This window comes from Salvelinus namaycush, chromosome 3 (genome assembly GCF_016432855.1).
Source record: "Salvelinus namaycush isolate Seneca chromosome 3, SaNama_1.0, whole genome shotgun sequence".
Taxonomy (NCBI): domain Eukaryota; kingdom Metazoa; phylum Chordata; class Actinopteri; order Salmoniformes; family Salmonidae; genus Salvelinus; species Salvelinus namaycush.
This window is the reverse complement of record NC_052309.1, coordinates 60,838,528-60,855,846: the sequence shown is the minus strand read 5'-3', so window position 1 is coordinate 60,855,846 and position 17,319 is coordinate 60,838,528. Positions and strand designations below refer to the sequence as shown.

Genomic DNA, 17,319 nt, shown 5'->3' with positions numbered 1-17,319 from the left:
TCGCTCAGTCAGGCGGTACGTCAGCTCGCTCGCTCGCTCAGTCAGGCGGTACGTCAGCTCGCTCGCTCGCTCAGTCAGGCGGTACGTCAGCTCGCTCGCTCGCTCAGTCAGGCGGTACGTCAGCTCGCTCGCTCGCTCAGTCAGGCGGTACGTCAGCTCGCTCGCTCGCTCAGTCAGGCGGTACGTCAGCTCGCTCGCTCGCTCAGTCAGGCGGTACGTCAGCTCGCTCGCTCGCTCAGTCAGGCGGTACGTCAGCTCGCTCGCTCGCTCAGTCAGGCGGTACGTCAGCTCGCTCGCTCGCTCAGTCAGGCGGTACGTCAGCTCGCTCGCTCGCTCAGTCAGGCGGTACGTCAGCTCGCTCGCTCGCTCAGTCAGGCGGTACGTCAGCTCGCTCGCTCGCTCAGTCAGGCGGTACGTCAGCTCGCTCGCTCGCTCAGTCAGGCGGTACGTCAGCTCGCTCGCTCGCTCAGTCAGGCGGTACGTCAGCTCGCTCGCTCGCTCAGTCAGGCGGTACGTCAGCTCGCTCGCTCGCTCAGTCAGGCGGTACGTCAGCTCGCTCGCTCGCTCAGTCAGGCGGTACGTCAGCTCGCTCGCTCGCTCAGTCAGGCGGTACGTCAGATCGCTCGCTCGCTCAGTCAGGCGGTACGTCAGCTCGCTCGCTCGCTCAGTCAGGCGGTACGTCAGCTCGCTCGCTCGCTCAGTCAGGCGGTACGTCAGCTCGCTCGCTCGCTCAGTCAGGCGGTACGTCAGCTCGCTCGCTCGCTCAGGCGGTACGTCAGCTCGCTCGCTCAGGCGGTACGTCAGCTCGGTACGTCTGAGCGATAGATATTGGAATGTGTTTGGAAATACACTTGGAAAGTATTGACATGTATTTGAAAGTACTCATATACATTTATTTTCAAGTACAAATATTGAAATACTCCATGCATTTGAACCCAGGTCTGTTTGGTCCTAGGGTTTTTTGAAAAAATGTATTTGGAAACAAGTATTTAAAAATTCTTTTTAAATGATTTCCTATAAATAGCTTACTAATTGAAAATAGTTTCAAATACTTCAAATAGAAATAGTTTATTTCTGCCACATTATTTGAAAATACTCAAATGCACAGAAAATAAGTATATAAATACAAAATACTTAAATGCGCATACATTTTAACCCAGGTCTGGTGAACAACCGAATGAAATATCAAACCAGAAGTGGATATTGGTTGATCTGACTGTTTGCCCGGTGGGACTATTCATTAGACGCCATCTTTGTGTCCCCAGCCTGAGGACATAGGTCAGTCACCCGTGGCTCCCACCCCGGATGGAGACAAGGTAGACCTGGAGGCCTTCAGCGAGTTCACCAAGATCATCACCCCTGCCATCACACGCGTTGTCGACTTTGCCAAAAAACTGCCCATGTTCTCAGAGGTGGGTTTAAAGCACTGTGTGTAGTGTGTGTGTGCCTGTGCATTTGTGTGTGTGTGTGTGTGTGTGTGTGTGAGTTCCTGTTTGTCTCTGTCCTGTGTCCTCATTTGTCCCTGTGAGTCTCTAATGGGGCTCATCAACACACACTTGACTGTGCTTACCACCTCTTTCTCCTCCTTCAGCAGAACTGTTTGTCATGGTGTCTGTCTGTTCGTTCCTGCGTGCCTGCTTGTGTTGTACTGTATATTCACCACTGCCTCCTGCAATATGACTCAATCTGCTCTATAATGAGGACATAATGCTGCTGTTTCACACTCACATACACTCTCTCACTCACTCACTCACAGAGAGTACTCAGACTAGGGTGCACAGAACTCACCTTCATCCACGGTCCCCGACAGACAGTCCCGAAAGATTGTGATTCACCAGTTATGTAATCTGTAGCTGGATTATCATTACAAATAAACATCAACGCAGTCTCACTGGCCAGCAGAGGAATAATGTAGCTAACTGTTGTGGTAGCTGCTAGGATTACTGGATATTTGGTAACATGATCTTTCAGTTTGTTCCCAGGCTATGTGTGTATAATGTACATATGCCCTATAGTTGCCTTGTGAGGACTGCAGTGTGCGTGTCTGTATATCTGTGTGTGTTTTGACCTTTAGTGCTGACTATAGGTTTCCTCTCAGTCCCCTCACTGCCATGGGATGACCTCATTGTGTTTATTTGTTGTACACTCTTAAGTCTCCCTCTCCTCTCCTCCCTCCAGCTGCCTTGTGAGGACCAGATCATCCTATTGAAAGGCTGCTGTATGGAGATCATGTCGCTGCGTGCCGCCGTGCGCTACGACCCAGAGAGCGAGACGCTTACCCTGAGCGGTGAGATGGCGGTGAAGAGGGAGCAGCTGAAGAATGGCGGGCTGGGCGTGGTGTCGGACGCCATCTTTGATTTGGGCAAGAGTCTGGCACAGTTTAACCTGGACGACTCGGAGGTGGCCCTGCTGCAGGCTGTGCTCCTCATGAGCTCAGGTGAGGAGCCAGGAGGCTGTGGAAAGGTTATAACAACTCTATGGGCAGACATAATATCTTAATGAACAGACATAGCAGCTCTATGAACAAACAAAACAGTCAATCAATGGAAGGACATCAGGATCATAACCACTTTAAGAACAGACATAACCACTTTAAGAACAGACATAACATCTTTATGAACAAAGAACAGCTGTATGGACACACTGAAGTTCTCCCTATGTTGGTAACATTTTATGAACAAGCTTCAATATCTACCATTTCTCTAGTATTATTATTGGTCTTTAAAGGTATGTATTTGTGCGTTCCTCTCAGATCGCTCGGGCCTGACGTCGGTAGATAAGATCGAGAAGTGCCAGGAGACGTACCTGCTTGCCTTCGAGCACTACATCAACCACCGCAAGCACAACATTCCCCACTTCTGGCCCAAGCTACTGATGAAGGTGACGGACCTGAGGATGATCGGGGCGTGCCACGCCAGCCGCTTCCTCCACATGAAGGTGGAGTGTCCCAACGAACTCTTCCCTCCGCTCTTCCTGGAGGTCTTCGAGGACCAGGAAGTATGAACTGACTTCTGACCTGGAAGAGATGGAAGAGAGAGGGGGGAATTATTAGGGGGAAAGAAAAGGGGTAAAAAATTGGCCGCTTTCTTTGTTTTGTGAAACACTATCACCACCACCAGCAACACGGATAGTCACCAACGAAAAAAGTCTCGGAGAAAAACAAAGGCTTTCTTTTGCGTAGCTGTTTTGATGATTCGTTTCTGGCCGCACTTAGGGCTCTTGTGGCTGCTGGGCCCCACTTTGAGTTGGGGTGTGGGGCTCCCCTCTAAAGTGGGGTTCTCTGGCTGCGCTGTGCGTCTGTATCTAACAGAGAAGCTAGCAGCCCTGAGCGGTGTTCTGCTCCTGTGTTATACACCAGGTGCACATGTATGCAAACCCAAACCCCCGAGGTCTGGTTGGAGTACTGGTACTGGTGGAGCTCTGTGTTAGTGGAAGGCAATCGCTCTGAGAGGCAGACAAACATACACACGTACATTCACAAACCTTTACGAAATCAAACCTCACACATAAAGCCACTGATGTACATCTTACATTCACCTAACACACACACACTACTATAGACAAACATATTCCTACATGGGACTGACGTAGCTTTTCAGAGCCGCCCGTCACTCGAGCAGGGCAGATAGCTGCTGTATTTTGTCCCACAATCGAGCTTCCATCAGAGCCTCCACCCTACAACCTGCTCCCCTCTTTGGCCTCCTCACCGTCCTCCGCTGGGACAGTTACCAAGTGTTCCCCCACACTTCTCCCTTTTGAACTCTTCCCTTCCACCCCCTGATGTGCAGCCCAGACTCCTCCTAGCCAAGACATTTACTTGTGAACCTACCTCCCTGTACCTTACATACCTCCCTTACACAGAGTTACACATACACCTCCCTTTAGGACAATGCAAACACACACACCTATTTATGGATACAAACAATATCCAATTTGTTGTGCAAAGGTGCAAGTGTACCTTCATGTATATACACAACCCTTTACCCTCATACATACAAGTACTGTATACCTATCTTACTGCATGTATACAGTATACCGGTCTACCTGCATGCACATATACCTCTGTACCTGCGTTATATACCCACTGGTTTACCTCCATGTACTTCTCATCCTATACATACCTGTCTACCTGAATACAGCCATACCTCTTTAACCATATATATATATATATATATATATACAGTAAACATAACCTTCTGCCTGTGTATATGGGTACCTCTCATCTATACATACCTCTCTGTGTGTACACACACAACAATAGTTTGCTGTTCTTTTACCTCGTATGACAGTTGCTCCTCACCTAGGTTGTGTCATTCCACCCGTCCCAAACCTCCACTACATCTCCCGATTGGACACACACAGTCTGCACTTCCTGGTTGCAGACTGTGTGTGTCTCCTCTATGTTGCCCTGCCCATCACACAGGACTCCTGCCCCCTCTGATGTGGGATTGGTTGAGGGACGGGGAGAGGTGTCGCTTACCTCGCCGGTGGTTACACCACAGGCCCCACCTCCAAACTGACAGATTCTACCTCGCCTCTCTTATCAGTGTAGATGCCCCTCTTGAGTGCAAAACACATATACTTCCACAGTTGCCAATATGGACTTGTTTGGTCCCCCTACTACCCTGTTCAGTATGGTTCTATGACCCCATGAAATGGGAGAGGCTGCAGAACAACATGCATAGCAGTCTTTATCTTTTACACTTTTCTTTTTGAAGTATTTTTATCACACAGGACCAAGTCTCATAATGGATTCCCCCATCTATCTATGTTCAAGACAAACAACAAACCCACTGGCGGTATAAAGATTCTGTGTCTGACAAACTCAAAGGAAACTTTCTTTCTTAGGAAAAGACAGACCGTACACCTTGGAAGCCAACTGAGCTCGATGGATGGGCCAAAGCATTGTTATTGTAGACGTTGTTATTGTGGTAAACAAACACGAAAAATACTCATCTCTAACTCAGTTCAGTAGTATTCACCTGTGGATGGATACCCTGGTTCTCAATGTGGCAGGTCCAGAGACGAGACAAGAATGAGAGGCCCAGCCAATGCAACCTGCCACATAATGTACTTTTTACAGCACCGTTCACAGTAGCAACCCCCTTTCTCCTAAAGTGTGGAGAAAGGGTTGCCCCAGAGAGCCACAAAGCCTTTGAGATGATTCTCTGACTGTCCTCTCCACACATCCAATCCTACACCCAGCCAGCTCTGCGCTTTCTCTACATGTCCCCCTCCTCTCTCCTTCAAAGCCATTGACAGTTGTTTGTTTTGCACTAAAGGGATGTCTCCCCCTTTTCCCTATATAATACGCCGTGTTGCGATACAAGATCACCACCGCTCCTAATACAATACCTCCCCTCTCCTGCAGTCTTACCCTAATCCCTAGCTTCAGCCCGGTGCCTAACATTCTGTCCCAACACACACACACACACACACACACACACACACACACACACACACACACACACACACACACACTCTCTCAGTATTACCACAAGGGGATTTAAAGGAACCTAAATGCTCTTAACTGTATGGAAAATAGGATGTCATTCAAACACATGCGCGGCGATTGAAAAAGAGATGCCGATCTCAATGTGACTTTCCTACTTAAATAAAGGATGCATAAAAACAGAAAATATGCAGCATAATGATAATCAACTCTGTCACTGAACGAGCCAGGCGTTGACCAGACGGTTGGTTTGGATAAGGTGTAGAAGAGGGTTTGCTTTTTAGCTGTGAACGACATGGAAATGTTCCCCAGAGGGGTCGTGATTAACAACTTGTCGAAGAAAGGGGAGCTTTCCCACACAGCTAGTGGTCCCTAGACTACTGACAATCTCATACAGAATCACTCACCAACACCGCAGAGCACACTGCCTTCAGACACCATCAATCGCACCAGCACAGCAGATGGATCCTCAGGCTCTCGCTAGCCATCCTCGTGTCAGGAGAGTGTGTATACAATCAACCGACAAATGTTAGCTTAGGTATGTCCTTCCACGCTACCACCACACCTCCCATTCTCCACACTGTTCCTATTGCACCACCTTAACTAACCACACTACTAAACCAGGGATATCATGTACATTCTGGAACTCAACACGTTTCTTCCCTGACACCCAGTCACTTCTTTAAATGGAGACTCTCCATCGAACATGCTTCTTAGTCCAGGACTAGACTTAATCTGGGTCCAGGAAACTAGCCCCTAATCTCCCCCTCCCCGTTATGGCAATCCCATGCTTTGCCCTCACTCGCTTTTAACCTCCCCATAACCCCTTCCTCCCCACAACATGGCTGTCTTGCTCCCCTCTGAACATCCAATCGAACCCCAACCAAAAGTAGCACTTTGAGAACTTCGAGGAACGGAAATCCCAGGTACATGAATGATATGTCGTTGTGAGGAATGTAAAAAAAAAAGACAAAATGAAATGGAGAAGTCCCAGACTGAAAATGTTGTGCACTAATAAGTGTCGTTCTGCATATTTGTGATGTCATACTTCTGGGTTGAAATGCTGTTTGTCTGACCGATTGGTCTCAATAAAGGTTTTTTTTTGTTTAGAAAAAGAGACTCAGGACTGAAAGCCCAGAAACGGAGGGAAAGAAAAGACGACTTGGATAATTGTTTTTTGTTTTTTAAAATAATTGTTTTTTGTTTAGCATTTGATTTAATTTCTAAGTTAATGTCTGTGGTGTCGGAGCTTGACTGATATGATGCTTTACTGTGTAAAACAAACAGCTGTAGACACTTTCTGAACGTCTGTGCAGTGTAGGGCTGCGTCCCAAATGACCCCCTATTTCTGACGCAGACTAGGTCTTCATGAAACTTCACTTTGATCTCAGCTGGTTTGTACTGTTCGCTCCGGGTGGAAGACGCCCCTAACTCACTGATCTGTGTTCTGCTTATACTCTACCCAATCTTAACCTTGATCTATAGATGGGTTAAAGTAAAAAGGACCTGAGATGAGAGCTTGGTGGAAACGTCACCCATGAATTTGCCGTCTGTCTGTCTTAATGTAAACAGGAATATTATATATGTTTTATAAGAAAAAAAAATCTAAAAATTACATAACAGAAACCAAAAAAATAGATTTAAACAACTGTTCATACCTCAGAAAATGAAGTTGAAACAGAATGAAAAGGAGTTGTGATTCACATGCATGGATAGCCAGCCGCCGTATCGTACGCTCACATTGTTTGTGTGAAGCTTCTTGACAGGAACTGTATATAAAACGACACCATCTTAAATGCAAGTGGTATTTTAGGCTTTTGACAATCGCTCTGACATCATGCAGTTTCTCACAACCACTTAATCCAATAGGCTCAGACTCACAGGATCAGGAGATGTTTAGGTGAGGTTCCCTCTACATAGTGTGTATTGGGATGTTCTGTCCTGGCTCAGTATTAAATGTAGCTCAAAAAGATCTATGTCTATAACTCTTGTTTATGTCCCTCATAACTGCCTAACCAAGCCTGGTCCCAAACTCCTATGGTCATTATCACGGTTGGCAAGACGGCACAAACCGGTCTGGAGGCAGGCTATGTCAGTACCCCTGTAACGCTAGACGAACCATATAGACATTGCTGCTCTGCAGAATGCGACAGTGGCACTTGCGCTCAGACACTCGCCAATCAATTACTTTTGGTTTTATAGGTTATGACAAAGAAAACATACATCGATATATGGTGGCATCCCAGAGCTCTTTATTTGTGTTGTTAAAAAGTTACACTTACTTACGTCAAACGCTGTTAATGTCCAGTTTCTTACTTGGGTACGTTTCCCTTCCTCAACCTGCTCTTGAGACAATTATTTTTCTGAAGTCGGCCATTGAACTATGTCCAAACCATCTTAAGCGGTGTGCTTGCTCTTCTCTCAGCTTACCTTCATGAACACTGATCTGAAAGGACCAGATAAGTGAAAGCAGTCTGGTAACGCATCCATTTCCTGTCAATTTCCAGTGGTAATCATTAGTCAAGTAGGGTATATAGAATGGGAGATTTTGGGTTAGCTGGGAGCGAACACAGTATAGGCAGAGGGAGTAGTCCATGAACTACTCCTGAGTTTCTCAATCCTGGTCTTTTGTGTTGGCAAGGTAAGGGTATTGCCCCTATTATTGCTGACAAGTGAATGACCCTGTTGAGTTTTCAGTTGAACAGTCATCTGCTCTTCCCACCAGTTGAATGTGTACTGTAGAGCATGTCTGATTGGAGATGGGATGGTAAAATTTCTAGACTCAAGGACCAGGATTGGGGAACCACTTTTATGCACCATATTGGTTCTGATAAAAATGAAAAACGTCTGAAATTTCCAGTGAGAGAAACTGTCGACGTTAACAAATTCACTCAGGTCTGACTCAATGTTATGTAGAATGGTGAACGGAGGATACAGAATTCTGTGTTGTGACCACTTGTTACATTGCTCCTAGACATAAATGTGATTTCACTGGCTTTTTATACACCCCCCAGCACATTGTATTCAAACATGCCATATGTCACACCAACAGGTGACAAATAGTCTAAATATTTACGATGATGCATGAAATTCCCCAGGTAGATCCAAAATGGAAGTCCATTCTGAATGTCTCTTTGGATAGCGTAGAAGGCATGACCCGACATATGGTGACAGGGGCATTTGGAAGGTCCCATCAGCAAAGTTATCACGTATAGACACACCAAGCGATCTAAAGTATAGGACAATCTATTTTCAGAGAATTTATCCTAGTAAAAGACAAGTAAAATAAGACTATTTGGAGCCTGCACACAGACCCGTGCACACTTTCACATGCAGCCATTGCGGAGTGGAAAGCAGCAGCAGCAGGAGGTGTTTGCACTCGGGTATATAAGAAAACAATGATCTTTTCACTTTAATAAATGATTATTTAGACTCAAACCATTGTTCATTCACGCGTCTTTGACTGTCTGTGTTTGTGCCTTGTCTTGGGCAGATGAGAGATAAGTGGGTGTGACAGTGTTGATCAATCGGATCAATCTAGTGTCGTGATTGGCTCAAGCTGTGGTAAACAAGACATTTATACTATTTTGTCATATTGACGCAGTAAGCTCTGTCTCACTGCAGTATTAGCTCTCCAAACCCTGGTCCATAAATGTCCAATTTCAATGGTTAAATAGGCATTCAATTTGAGTTTTTAAGTTGAGGGTTATGGTTTGACCAATCAGATCTTTTGCCACTAATTTGTCAAAAGATGAGAATTGGTCTGCCTGTGCTAATTGAAAAGCCTGCGTACATAAATCATAGTCTTGTGATTTCAGTCTACTGACAGGGTGACGAAAAAGAAGAAACCTGCACACTGCTCTTGCTGGTATCACTGCTCTTTATTACGCTTTACTTATCGACCTTTGTCACCTCTTACGAAGGCCGATACGTAAAGCTTAATAAATAAAGAGCAGTGTGCGGGTTTCTTTTTTCTCTCTCTACTTATTCAATTGTTACCATGCACCTCCAACAAAGATAGCTCAGATGTGCGAGTGCCTTTTGAATTTTGAGTCTACTGACCGGGAACAAAGGATTTGTTTTCTCCTAAGTGATCATGAGAGGCCGGGGGTTCGGGATCAGGAAATCTGCTTCATTTGACATATTTAGGCAGTGTGGAGTCCCATTTTGAGACCAAGGTGCCTTTTCCAAGGGAGCCCGGCATGACAAGCAATTACACAATCAAGGCAGCATAGGAAATACACAGAAAATACAAAGAATCAAAAAATATAGAAACATTTTTAATAATTCAGAGGCACAAACTCACCAATGATGAAGTAAGTGAAGCCTGGGCTGGGATTCTAGGAATAGCTTCACTCACGGTGGATGGCAGATGCGCTCCGCTGGTCGCTCAATATTGGTAGCCTAACTACAGACAGATTCAAGTCTTCTCTTTTCAGCCATAACCATTTGATTTCAAAACTGTTTTGAAATATAAGGCCAATGTGGCGCTGTCAGGAAACAGCAGCTAAAAATCAGCGGTTTGATAATAAGCACTACATTATCCTCTCTGGTGTAGTATTTTGAATTGTTTTTTTTAGGCATATGTACAAACAGGACTAATTGTTTAATTTTGTCTAGTTTAATAATTATTTGATTTTGGCAATTTACCCGTTGATGCTGGAGCACGTCCAGCACTCCTACTTCCCACGGCTATGGTCATGTTCCTAACGAAGGCACGAAATGTGAGATACTTTTTCAAAAATCGAGGTAGCCTAAAATAATGACTTTTCAAATATGAGTTCTCATTTTGGTTTTCCCTTTAGAAAAAGGTTTTGATAGTGAATGGGACCGTAGGTTGTCAGGTTATAGATTCAGTACCCCTCAATTTGTTTAACTTAGCTTATTTTCAAGCTTTATGTCAAGAGTTTTAGAAATGACAAGGTGATACAGAGGTGGAGGAGGTTGGAAGGGACAACTCGGGGGTTGAACCCAGGTCTCCGGCGTGCGTTGAGTGTTACTGCTACAGAATATCTGCCACTTAACTGGGCTTTGATACGTGCAAGATGGCGGACAAATCATAACGTTTGGACAGATAATCTCTTCATATGGTATTATTGCTTGAGACAAGCATCTATTATATCTATGTAAGTTGATGCACAGCAGTGGTTCTTCATCTTTTTTCCCCCCTCCATTTTGATGGCCGCTTGTTGACACTTTTTCTCTTATAAAACCACAATTTTAGCTCAAGTGAAAGCACCGGGTGCCTCTGTAAACTGGTCATCTCTGTATTCCCGTCGCAAGACCCACTGGTTGTTGCTTATTTTTTATTTCATGCCGTAATCAGGGTCTCACAGCCTAGGTCCTACAAGTATTAAAGTTATATAAACGTTACTGTTAACCCATGTGGCTATAATGTGCCAAGGTTCTCAGTCAAATAAAAATTCAGGGGTTTTGTCAGACTAAAATGTTAAAAAAAATATATATATATAATATTGATTTGTACAAGCAGTGTACTACTACGACACAAACACACAAGACAATTCAGGAAATGTGATTGCGGTCACCAGCTGCTCAAGCCAGTATTCTGTTCACGTTGCATGGTGTTATGTTATGTCCGATATGTGTTGGGCTGACTGGTCCAAACAATCAACCAGCGCAGTTGTAAAAAATTGGGTTTTGAGATTGTGTTAATTGTTTTAAAATAATATATTTGTATGGTAGTTGTGGCTAGTCTATTCGCAATATATTTATCTAATAAAGAGAGTATGTATTTATCTGTCTTGGTATAGGTTTTGAACTTGAACCTGACTAAGTACAGCACTGTGAACTCGGTGTGAGTTTGCTTTAGATTTGTTGTGGAGGAGATGATGTCATAAAGGCAGTCTTCCTCTCCACCAATCACCAGCCTGTCTTTCCTACCTCGCTCCCTGCCCTTGTTCACTGTGCAAACAGAGCTGCTCTCTCGGCTCCTCTCCGCGTCAGACAGATTGCAAACATCTGAGTTCACAGAGTAACACACACACACACACACACAGGCTGACGGACTCACTCAGACATCCATTACAGATTTTTCTGCTCAGGAGAGGAGAGTGCTTGCATCACCACAAAGGCACAAAAATAGCGCGCACACACACTTTTACTCTCACATACGCACACTCATCAAATTGCATTACATTAAAAAAGGACACTACTTAGTGCTCAAACCCACACTTAGAAACCTTGTAGATACTGTATATGAGACTGTCGTTAAAATGAAACGAGTGTTTGAGTGAAGTGTCCATGGCATCAATACAGTGTTTGAGCACGTGCCTGGGCACAGGTTAATTCAAGCACGAGTTCCTTCACCCTGCAAATCTAAATAGCTGCCGTCAACGAGTCATACAACAATTCCCACCCAACCCCCTCTACACACACTCATGCAAAACAGTGTTAGATAAGCAGTAGCGGTGCATGGATATAATCACTGTGGAAGCCGAGGCCATATGTGTTGTGATAATTGTGTTTGCGCTATAACATGTTAATTCATATGCCTTGTCACCGTGATATATACTGTAGGCCTAAAGGCAGAGACAATAAGAAGACACAATGGCAGAATAAATTCAACCACACCTTTTTGTTTTATCACAACGCCAGATAGCAAACTCTGTCCAGTGAAGTCCACAAAGCATATTGCAGGTACAGTAACAGACAGTTACATGACCTACAGCGAGGTCAAGCAAGTTAGTGTTTCCAACATTTTCAGACCACTAAACAAATTGATTTAGAACCACAGTTTTTATTTAACCTTTATTTAACTAGGCAAGTCAGTTAAGAACAAATTCTTATTTACAATGACGGCCTACCAAAAGGTGAAAGGCCTCCTACGGGGATGGTGGCTGGGATTAGAAATAAAAATAAATTAAATAACAATATAGGACAAAACACACATCAAGAGAGACAACACAACACTACATAGAGACCTAAGACGACAACACAACACAGCATGGCAGCAGCACAAAACAGGGTACACACATTTGCTGGGCGCAGATAACAGCACTAAGGGCAAGAAGGTAGAGACAACAATACATCACGCAAAGCAGCCACAACTGTTAGTAAATCAGAAGCCACTGCCAGATTTCTGGATTGGGCTGCGCTCAAAGTATCCTGCCTTGGCAAATCAATCTGTTAAGACACTGATGCCCTTTGCAACCACATACCTATGTGAGAGTGGATTCTCAACCATCACTAGCATGAAAACAACTAAATACAGGCACAGACCGTGTGTGGAAAATGATTTGTCAGACTCCAATACAACCCAACTTTGCAGAGTTACAGTTGAAGTCGGAAGTGTACATACACCTTAGCCAAATACATTTAAACTCAGTTTCACAGTTCCTGACATTTAATTATTGTAAAAAATCACTCTTAAGTCAGTTAGGATCACCACTTTATTTTAAGAATGTGACATGTCAGAATAATAGAGAATTATTTCAGCTTTTATTTCTTTCATCACATTCCCAGTGGGTCAGAAGTTTACATACACTCAATTAGTATTTGGTAGCATTGCCTTTAAATTGTTTAACTTGGGTCAAACATTTCGGGCAGCCTTCCACAAGCTTCCCACAATAAGTTGGGTGAATTTTGGCCCATTCCTCCTGACAGAGCTGGTGTAACTGAGTCAGGTTAGTAGGCCTCCTTGTTCGCACATGCTTTTTCAGTTTTGCCTACAAATTTTCAATGGGATTGGGTCAGGGCTTTTGATGGCCACTCCAATACCTTGACTTTGTCCTTACGCCATTTGCCACAACTTTGGAAGTATGCTCGGGGTCATTGTCCATTTGGAAGACCCATTTGCAACCAAGCTTTAACTTCCTGACTGATGTCTTGAGATGTTGCTTCAATATATCCACAATTTTCTTTCCTCATCATGCCTTTTTCCTCCAAACATAACGATGGTCATTATGGCCAAACAGTTATATTTTTGTTTCATCAGACCAGAGGACATTTCTCCAAAAAGTACGATCTTTGTCCCCATGTGCAGTTGCAAACCGTAGTCTGGCTTTTTTATGGCAGTTTTGGAGCAGTGGCTTCTTCCTTGCTGAGCGGCCTTTCAGGTTATGTCGACATAGGACTCATTTTACTGTGGCTGTAGATACTTTTGTACCCGTTTCCTCCAGCATCTTCACAAGGTCCTTTGCTGTTCTGGCACTTTTTGCACCAAATTACGTTCATCTCTAGGAGACAGAAGGCATGGTGTTTATGCTTGCGTACTATTGTTTGTACAGATGAACGTGGTACCTTCAGGCGTTTGGAAATTGCTCCCAATGATGAACCAGACTTGTGGAGGTCAAGCAAAGAGGCACTGAGTTTGAAGGTAGGCCTTGAAATATATCCACAGGTACACCTCCAATTGACTCAAATGATGTCAATTAGTCTATCGGAAGCTTCTAAAGCCATGACATCATTTTCTGGAATTTTCCAAGCTGTTTAAAGGCACAGTCAACTTAGTGTATGTAAACCTCTGACCCACTGGAATTCTGATACAGTGAATTATACATTAAATAAACTGTCTCTAAACAATTGTTGGAATAATGACTTGTCATGCACAAAGTAGATGTCCTAACCGACTTGCCAAAACTGTAGTTTGTTAACGAGAAATTTGTGGAGCGGTTGAAAGAAAACTAGTTTTAATGACTCCAACCTAAGTATATGTAAACTTCCGACTTCAACTCTATGTGCATCCTTTCAAGCACACCCTTCTCATTAACCTGTGCTGAGTTATTCACAATTTTCGATGAACAAATAAGGTTTTATATGTAAGATGGCTAAATATAGAGCAAAATTATCGATAGTTATTATTTGTGCCCTGGTCCTATAAGAGCTCTTTGTCACTTCCCATGAGCCAGGTAGTGACAAAAACCCACACTCATTCTTATGTTGAATAAATGTACCATATAGCGTGTGTGTGTGGCAGGCTTACAATGATGGCAAAAAATACTACTTTTGAGAGTGAGCTGGAGGTTGAATGTTTGAAGGGGTTCGGGACTATAGAAAGTTTGGGAACCACTGGTCTACCGTATCAAAAGCTTTGGCCAAGTCAATAAAAATACCAGCACAACATTTATTAGAATCAAGGGCAATGGTGATATCATTGAGGACCTTTAAGGTTGCGGTGACACATCCATAACCTGAGCGTACCAGAGAGAATACTATAGACATCAAGAAAGCCAGTCAGTTGATTATTGACAAGTTTTTTTTCAACACTTTTGATGAACAGGGCAAAATCGAAATAGGCCTATAATCCCCTATAAATAAAGGACTAACCATGGCTGCCTTCCAAGCAATGGGAACCTCCCCAGAGAGGTTACAGCCAGTCGCAAAGAAACCAGGAGCTGCCTCCACTATTCCAACACCACTTCAACTTCATCAAATCACCTATGCTTCGTCTAACACAGTGACGACTAAAAGATACCAAAAACTATTTAGTCCAATCACTATTTAGTCCAATCAACATGGGCGTGTTTAACTATTCTTGTGGGGACCAGCAGTCCCCACAATCATAGTACACAAACAAACAATTTGACCAACTGGGGGCATTTTCGTAGTCCCCACGAGGTCAAATTTATAGGGGGTTTTGGGTTAAGGTTAGAAATAGTGTTAGGGTTAGAATTACGTTAAGGGTTAGGAGGTAGGGTTAATTTTAGGATTAGAAGCTAGGGTTAGGTTTTTGGGAAATTGACAATTTTAGCTAGCTGGCTAGCTAGCCACCGGAGGACAAAAACACAACAATTCAGCCTCCCGGGTGGCGCAGTGGTCTAGGGCACTGCATCGCAGCGCTAGCTGTGCCACCAGAGTCTCTGGGTTCGCGCCCAGGCTCTGTCGGAGCCGGCCGCGACCGGGGGGTCCGTGGGGCGACGCACAATTGGCCTAGCGTCGTCCGGGTTAGGGAGGGTTTGGCCGGTAGGGATATCCTTGTCTCATCGCGCTCCAGCGACTCCTGTGGCGGGCCGGGCGCAGTGCGCGCTAACCAAGGGGGGCGGGTGCACGGTGTTTCCTCCAACACATTGGTGCGGCTGGCTTCCGGGTTGGAGGCGCTCTGTGTTAAGAAGCAGTGCGGCTTGGTTGGGTTGTGCTTCGGAGGACGCATGACTTTCGACTTTCGTCTCTCCCGAGCCCGTACGGGAGTTGTAGCGATGAGACAAGATAATAATTACTAGCGATTGGATACCACGAAAATTGGGGAGAAAAGGGGGTAAAATTTAAAATAAAAAAAAACACAACAATTCAAGTTTTTCTGTCAGTGACATATGCTCTCAATGGGATTTGATGGCAGTGATGCAAAAATCCAAGCTGGCTTCCTTTGACACGTTTTTTTTTGTTGGTACGCCAAGACCATTCACAGTTGAACTCGCTCAGTTTAGTTCAACACTGATTGGCACATTTTTTTATACTCTTTTTATCAAGGGAGGCTAAATGCTCGCTGGCTTTCCTTGCCTTCAATGCTAGGGGCGGCAACAATGTCATACTCGTTTGGACCAGAGAGCTTCAGATAGATGGCCTACACGTGGAGAGACAGAGGGGCGCTGTTTTGCTCGCTCGGATGCTTTCTCCTGTGAGATACATTGAGTTTCTTGCGAATTGAAGAAAAATTGTGCAACACAGAGAGACGAAAGCTAAATTATTGTATTTTTTTCTTCTTCCCTTGGTATCCATGAATACACGCCACTGTACATAAGCATATTACCCTCTCATTCACTAGCCTAGATGTGTCCTCAGCTCAACTTTGAGGCTCAGGCGAGGACAGGGAGAGGGAGAAGGGGGGCCTCTGGGAGCACGCCCACATTGACCCTGCCTGTCAGAAACACACACACAAATAGAGCTTTCCCCAGGTTTAATAAGAGACTTGCTAAAGACTTTGGCAGGAAGAAGTTGGGGATTTGTATGAAAGAGGGGGGAGGATGGAGGGAGTGTGGGAAAGAAAGGCATTGTTGTGTTTAAGTCAGGAGGTAAAGAAAAACTGAACTGAATGAGAAAGAGAAACCATCGAACATTAATCTATACATATGAAAACTGATGAATCAAATGAGCAATAAACAATAATATTAGCAGTGAGTGACATAGTTAAAAAGAGGATCTATCTGTGGGAGGGCATTAGGAATTTCAGTTCTCAGCAGTGGTTTGTTGCTAGTTGGGGAATGAAACTTTGGTGTAGGGATAAGAAAGCACATGCACAGTAGGGAATTTTACAGGTGAGAATAACATTGAGCATGTGGTTTCAGTTGGTCTTGGATGTGATAGGGATAAGGGGTTGTAAAGTCAACTCCAGACAGACAGCCCTCTTTGCAGTAGACATACACTTTACCTGAGGGACGTGGAGAGGGGCTAGAGGTCAGAGAGAACGGGACACAATATAGGATCAACTAATAGGATGCAATATTGCAACAACTAAGGATAAAATATTACATCAAATACTGGGATAAAATGTTGCATCAAAATGTATTTAATTTACTTCTAAGTTGAGACAATTCTGCATTTGAATTCAACTAAATTTCCAGGTTCTAAATGCACGATGCCAAAAATCTATTAAAATAGAATTGATTCTTCTGAAGTCGACTCTGCAACCATCCCTAGTGTGATCGTGTTGAAACTGAGTCATCCCATTAGACCACAAAAGCCCCTTTTTCATCATCTTAGCGCGATGATGTCATGTACTGTGATTTATTGTATTATATTCCACTGATCTCATCCAAAGGCTGACACCACAACAATACACTGTTACCTTACCCTTCCCATCTTTGTTTTACATTAAAAGAAAGAGGTGGCTAGACACTCTATCGCTAAGTGTTTTGTTCCGTCGGCCTGCACTTCACCGACTCGTGTGCAACAAAGTACCGTAGCTGTCATAA

At 44.2% G+C, this 17,319-nt stretch overlaps 1 protein-coding gene across 1 annotated transcript in view; it reads left to right on the top strand.

Annotated features, from left to right (window-relative positions):
* LOC120034138 (thyroid hormone receptor alpha) overlaps positions 1-11,208 on the top strand; it is a 111,690-nt gene extending 100,482 nt beyond the window's left edge. Inside the window, exons 8-10 of the mRNA XM_038980585.1 lie at positions 1,266-1,412; positions 2,179-2,437; positions 2,753-11,208. Coding sequence (XP_038836513.1) covers positions 1,266-1,412; positions 2,179-2,437; positions 2,753-3,003 — 657 coding nt within the window. The 3' untranslated portion in view covers positions 3,004-11,208. The remainder of the gene's footprint in view (positions 1-1,265; positions 1,413-2,178; positions 2,438-2,752) is intronic.
* Positions 11,209-17,319: the final 6,111 nt, after the last annotated feature.